The sequence below is a fragment of the Clupea harengus genome, chromosome 16 (assembly GCF_900700415.2).
Source record: "Clupea harengus chromosome 16, Ch_v2.0.2, whole genome shotgun sequence".
NCBI classification, from domain to species: domain Eukaryota; kingdom Metazoa; phylum Chordata; class Actinopteri; order Clupeiformes; family Clupeidae; genus Clupea; species Clupea harengus.
In genome coordinates, this window is record NC_045167.1 from 25,071,988 (window position 1) to 25,078,255 (window position 6,268).

General features: G+C 39.9%; 1 gene segment (V, D, J or C); it reads left to right on the forward strand.

Annotated features, from left to right (window-relative positions):
• The first annotated feature begins 643 nt into the window (after positions 1-643).
• LOC116224113 lies at positions 644-4,572 on the forward strand. The segment is given in 2 exon segments: positions 644-748; positions 4,047-4,572. A coding segment is annotated over 1 exon segment (237 nt).
• The last annotated feature ends 1,696 nt before the right edge of the window (positions 4,573-6,268 follow it).

The following is a 6,268-nucleotide window of genomic DNA, read 5'->3' on the forward strand; positions in this document are numbered from 1 at the left end:
GCATTCAAACCTGTCTACCACTGAAGGGAGAATTGCCATAGTGTAGAATATTTTCTTTTTAATGTTTTCAATTCATGAGGCTGTATGTCGTTTGGGCAAACTTAGGCTATTGATGCTGGTTGGCATTTATGAAATATAAAATATTGAAATACATTCTTGTACTTAGGACGATGGAAGAAGTCAGAATTTCAGACCTAAAATGAACCATGACAGAATTCTGATCTGCTAAAACGTATGTTGCCCTAAATGTAACAGTGACTGCATTGCAATGGCAGTCAGAGTCGCTGTACCTTGAAGAGGTTTTTGTAAAGCGTCTCTATGAGTCTGTATCACTGTGGTGGACTTTCGGTGGCGGCACAAGACTCGATGTTGGAAGTAAGTAATATCATCTTTGGTCCTATATGAAATATTTTGGTGTACATCTTAACGCTTTGCTAAAATTGCCATCACTTTACCATTTCTTTCTTTTTCATAATTGCGTTCTATATGGGGCAGATAGGTCAGAAACCCGCATGAGTCTGGTTTGGTAATGAAACGAAATAGTAAAACATTTAATTTTGTGCATTGTTAATCCGTTTCGACTAATATGATTGGTGGCATATCTTAGCTGAGTCAATTTTGCCTGGGATATCAAAAACTAAAGGGATCTTACTAGTGCGCATCAGAGGAGGGGTTTTTGTACGGCCACAGATAGCGTTTGTATCACTGTGGTACACGTTTGGAGGCGGCAGTAGACTTGACGTTGGAAGTAAGTAAACAGTCATACATTTGAAATATTTCGTCAGTATGTGTATGTGTTACTAAAAGCCTAATACGTTGCGCTATGAGCAGAGCAGTTTATGACGGCTACCGAATATCTCTATGTTTAAACGTTTTCGCATTTTTTGGAACAGTGCAGAACTTGTGCTCTGATCGTAACTGTGTAGTCGTACACTTACTTTTTTCTTTCAAATAGTGAAAATTGTGTATCACAATGTTTTACTCTGCATCCCTTGCATGAGTTCTTAGAAAATAGAAAGGAAGAACAGGCCAAACAGGTTTGTAACTTCGTGTTACTGCCATAGGCGGAGATCCCGGGGGGGATGTGTCCCCCCCTACCATAAAGTTGTCCCCCCCAACAATCATTGAAAACAAAACAAAAAAATTAGATTTTTTTGATTTTTTTTTTTTTAAATAAAAATACGACAACACAAGCGGTGCTAATTATAGACGTAAAAAAATATGTTTTTTAAGTGTTGAAAAATCATGTTCCCCCTATTCCTCAAAGTGGTTTGGTTCACATGCTGTTTCCAACGGGCAGGGATACCGGCAGCTCCGTGTTTCAGTTAATCAGCCCAGTAGCACACGGTCAGATTGTCAGACTGTTTCCTCCTCTCTCCCCTGTCGCTGCCGCTATGATACACGATATGTAAAGAGATCTACCTCATTCTCGAACGCAGTAAGAACATGTAAAGAAGACGTTTTTTTTCTAAACTCCATTTACGAAGTTCCAATCCGATATGCACAAGTATACATACGTTAGGGTGACCAGATTTGAGTTTGTAAAAAAGAGGACACTTCGTGGCGGGGGGGGGGGGGCTAGTGTATAGCATGCCGCACCATGACCATGTGAATGCATACAAATGTCACAAATGAAATGACACAAATGACTATATGAACATCTATTTATTGAACTTTAACAAAACTCCAAAGTGCAAATGTAAAACAAATCTTTTTTGTGGCATTTAGTCCAGCGCTTCTTTAATGTGTCTTGTCCATATATTGAAGCAATAATGATAACAAATAAAAAAAATCTAAATAATAAATACTTTATATAGCCACATATTAAAATAAGAAAATGAAGACACTTTTCAGTCCTCCTCATATACTAAAGCAATAATAATAATAACAAATACAAAATTCTAAATAATAAATTCTTTATATTCTTTATATATCACTTTTCAGTCCTCCTCATGTGGTTGGGCATATTTCTCTGAAGACTGAATCTTTCCCATGAGTCGGCGATTACCTATCAAATAGGTATGAAAGTCCTTGCAGGTCATGTGTTTGAAATTGTACTGGGTGCACAGAATCCCCTTCAGCACTTGAGATTTTTTGAGCGGTCACCGAATCTGGGAAAATCTTTCTTAGCAAACCAGATGTGCAGTCCATTGATCTGTAGCTGTTGTGATGCTTTATTGTTTAAAAAGCAAGGGCACCCTCTGCAGCCGTAACAGAAGTGTCTGTTTTACTCACAAAAAAGTCTGTCACTTTACTCGATGAGCTCTCTCCTCTTGCTGCAGTTTTGTGTTTTGCAGAGTGCACGTGAGCTTCCAAATCGCTGCCACCTTTATTTGCCACCGACACGTAAGTGCCTGCTCTGCATGTCATGCACTAAGCTTCCGAAGCATCACGGCCGAGGCGAAAACATGGGTATTTTTTTTTGGAGTTCGTCCGTGAACTTCCATTTACGTTTAGGCATGGCTGCAGATGTCATGTGCTGTAAACAATGCAACTAGTGGAGGCGGCAAGGTGCTCAATGTTGCCAGATTGGAAATGGTGAAGTATCTTACCAAAGGCTTAAAATGGTCGTATTTGGAGGATAATTATCGTGTATCTGGCAACACTGAGAGTGGTCGACCAATGACTGTTCTCTCTACAGTCAGGGCTCGCGCAAGAAGGTGGAACGTAAGGGAGATACCATTTCAAAAACTTGTAAGGGCGAAATAACTAGTTTGTGAAAGACCCAGAGAAACACAAATATCCGACGAAGCAAAATCCCGGACGTTTTTGGAATCCCTGCCGGACGCATTTTTTAGGTCTCGAAAAGAGGACATGTCCGGGGAAAAGAGGACGTCTGGTCACCCTATCTAAACAGCATTAAATGTACTAACACGAAATATCTATTCACAGACAAATAATGTCCAAAGTTCAAGAGAACTTGATGCTCAAAATAAGTTATAAAACAGCTCGACAGGGAATCGAACTAGCAACCTTTAGATTATAATACAACCTCTCTACCTCCTGCGCCACTTTCACTCCATAATACAATATCAGCATAGTTCATGGACCGCAGAAAAAGATGACATTAATTTAACTTCAGATAATTTAACAAATCTGGAGAGGCACTGAGATGTAGACCTACGTTTATTAACTAGCATGAACCTGCCCCTGACAGGACAGTGTCCTAGACTGTCTAGCTAGCTATCTTAACTGTGTTAATTACCGGCATCCGTGTGTTATCGGCAAACGTTCACGTTGTCATGCCAATCCATTAATAAACTTATGTATACTTGTGCATATCGATTGGAACTTCGTAAATGGAGTTTAGAAAAAAACTTCTTCTTTACATGTTCTTACTGCGTTCGAGAATGAGGTAAATCTCTTTACATATCGTGTATCATAGCGGCAGCGACAGGGGACCGAGTAGGAAACAGTCTGACAATCTGACCGTGTAGGCTACTGGGCTGATTAACTGAAACACGGAGCTGCCGGTAGCCCTGCCCGTTGGAAACAGCATGTGAACCAAACCACTTTGAGGAATAGGGGGAACATGATTTTTCAACACTTAAAAAACACATTGTTTTACATCTATAATTAGCACCGCTTGTGTTGTCGTATTTTTTATTTTTTTTAAAATAAAAAAAAAAAAAAAACACATTTCTCCGAAATATTCACACCATAGTTATAGCATTTGCGCAGATATATGTCTGTCTATGCGAAGTCTTTTTAGGCTAATCTTTCTAATCAATGAGCTTGTCAGTAGCTTGTTGTCAGTAGCTTCTTCCAGACTATTTAAAAACGTAATCGCTAGTTACAGTGTATCTGTAATGTACCATCATATTGCCTCTGTAATATCTCATTAAAAGTGGTGGTGACGTTTTTCAGCAGATGACCTCGTTTATTGCTTTCTATTCCTCTTCGCGTTATTTCGCTGGAGGCACCAGTCGCAAACTCATTGTTGTTAACACGCACTGTAATGTACTATCACATTGCATCTGTAATATAATATGTACAACAGACGACCTTATTTATTCCTTCCTGTGCCTCTTCGCTTTATTTCTCAGGTGACACCAGTCCCAAACTCACAGTCCTGCCCCCCCTGCACACCAGCGGGAGTTCAGCCACGTTGATGTGCCTGGCTAACGGAGGCTACCCGTCCGACTGGACGCTGAGCTGGAAGGTAGCAGGGAGCAGCAGGAGCGGGGAGACCAGTCGCTGGGGCCCACAGAAGGACGGCCTGTACAGCTGGAGCAACACCCTGACCCTCCCTCTCCAGGAGTGGACCCAGGGGGTCTCAGTGACCTGCGAGGCAAAGCAGGGCTCCCAGACTGTCACTGAGATTCTGAAGAAATCAGACTGCTCTTAGGGTCCCCTTTCAAATGTCTGTCATTAGCCCGATTGAAAGTGTATTTGATAAAGACTCTTCATCTCTGATAGGGACTCTCTCTTATTTCTGTTAGTGTGCAGCACTGAGTCACTGTCTTTCCCTCCCTTTCCACCTCTCTTACAGCATGGAATCTGAAGTGCTTGATACTTTGACCCTTTCATGTGTTTTGACCATTTATTAATAAAGGAGTTTGATGAAATTCATGGGAGCCTTGATTTCATTTTTTGTGTGCCTTAAACTCGAGATTTATTTCCAGATTTATGATTGGTGCACCCAATAAATACAATTAAAGCCACTGCACTAATAATATTGAGATGTATATCCTTAAAGTATACAGAAAATGTCACTAACAAAGTTATTGTACACGCTGACAACCCTTCTGTCAAATAGCTCCTCAAATCATAAGTTTGTAACATCACAACCGTAAAACTTACATGGGAAATTACTCCACCTCCAAGAATGTTCTATTTTGATAAAACAGCATTATCAAATTGAATGAGGATAGATGTAGTTTGACTTCCCTTTGTCATTACAACCATAGAGGGCTTATTGTGTAGCCAGTAAAAACAATACCAGGTCCATTATGATGCCTTGATGAGATCATTTGGTCTAAAAGCAGAAAATCCTTCCAAGCTCTCTAACTCTATAATCACTCTTGACCTCAAAGAGACTGTACGTACTGTATGTAATGTCCCGTAATGTAAATCCTTTGAGAACACTTGAACATCTGGCGATAGCGCTGCTCTATTCTGGGACTAGCAGACCCACTCAGGCCTGGCAATGCAAATAGAAGTTTCCCCCACAGAGAGCTCTGTTTCCTGGGTTACACCTACAGCCAGAAACTGCACTGAGACAGCTGTGCTCAGTTACACTGCTTTACTTTCACTCAGGTCAACTCAGGTATTCTGAGACATGGCATTGCATGACGAGGCTCTAAACTATATTTAGCTTCATTCACACATGAAGGTACCACCAGACCATCACCAAAAAAATGTATTAACAGACACACAGACAGACACACACAGACAGACAGACAGACAGACACACACACACACACACACACACACACACACACACACACACACACACACACACACACACACACACACACACTCACACAGAAATACATACCCTCTTCAAGCTAGTAGCAACCCCTAGTGGAGAATGTTAGTGAGATTTTCTGAACATGAGGACACACTGCTACTCTCATAGAGATACAAACATATTTAATCTTCATGAACATGAGGACACACTGATACTCTCATAGAGATACAAACATATTTAATCATCATCATGAACATGAGGACACACTGCTACTCTCATAGAGATACAAACATATTTAATCATCATGAACATGAACATGAGGACACATTGCTACTCTCATAGACATACAAACATATTTCCCGTAATCATCATGAGGATCATGAAATGGTAGCTCATTTAATTAACGATCATGTAAAGGGCATTTTAGTTAAATAATGTGATACTACTGTAACCATTGTAATTGAAACCATATTTGTACATTTACAGTACACACATAATTAAACATACAAACAGAGTATTCAAATTCACATATGGCTTTCCCTCTTCATTTCTTAATGACATGACATGGTCCTACACCCCAAACGAGTCTGACAGCCATGAAGCTTAAATAAATAGGTCCAGTTAAAGTCATCGTCTGTTTCACTCAGCTGAATCATTTACATCAATGTGTCACTTTGATTGAGTCACAGTTCTAGTTTTGGGGATTATTTATCATCCTATGGATTCAGCACGTAATCAGTAAAATATTGCAAATAAATGACATTTTCTAGAGTTTGTTAATAATATATATTATAAAATAATAAATATTCACACCCATAATGAAAATGACTCTGGAACAAATGTGCACCTTCTCTT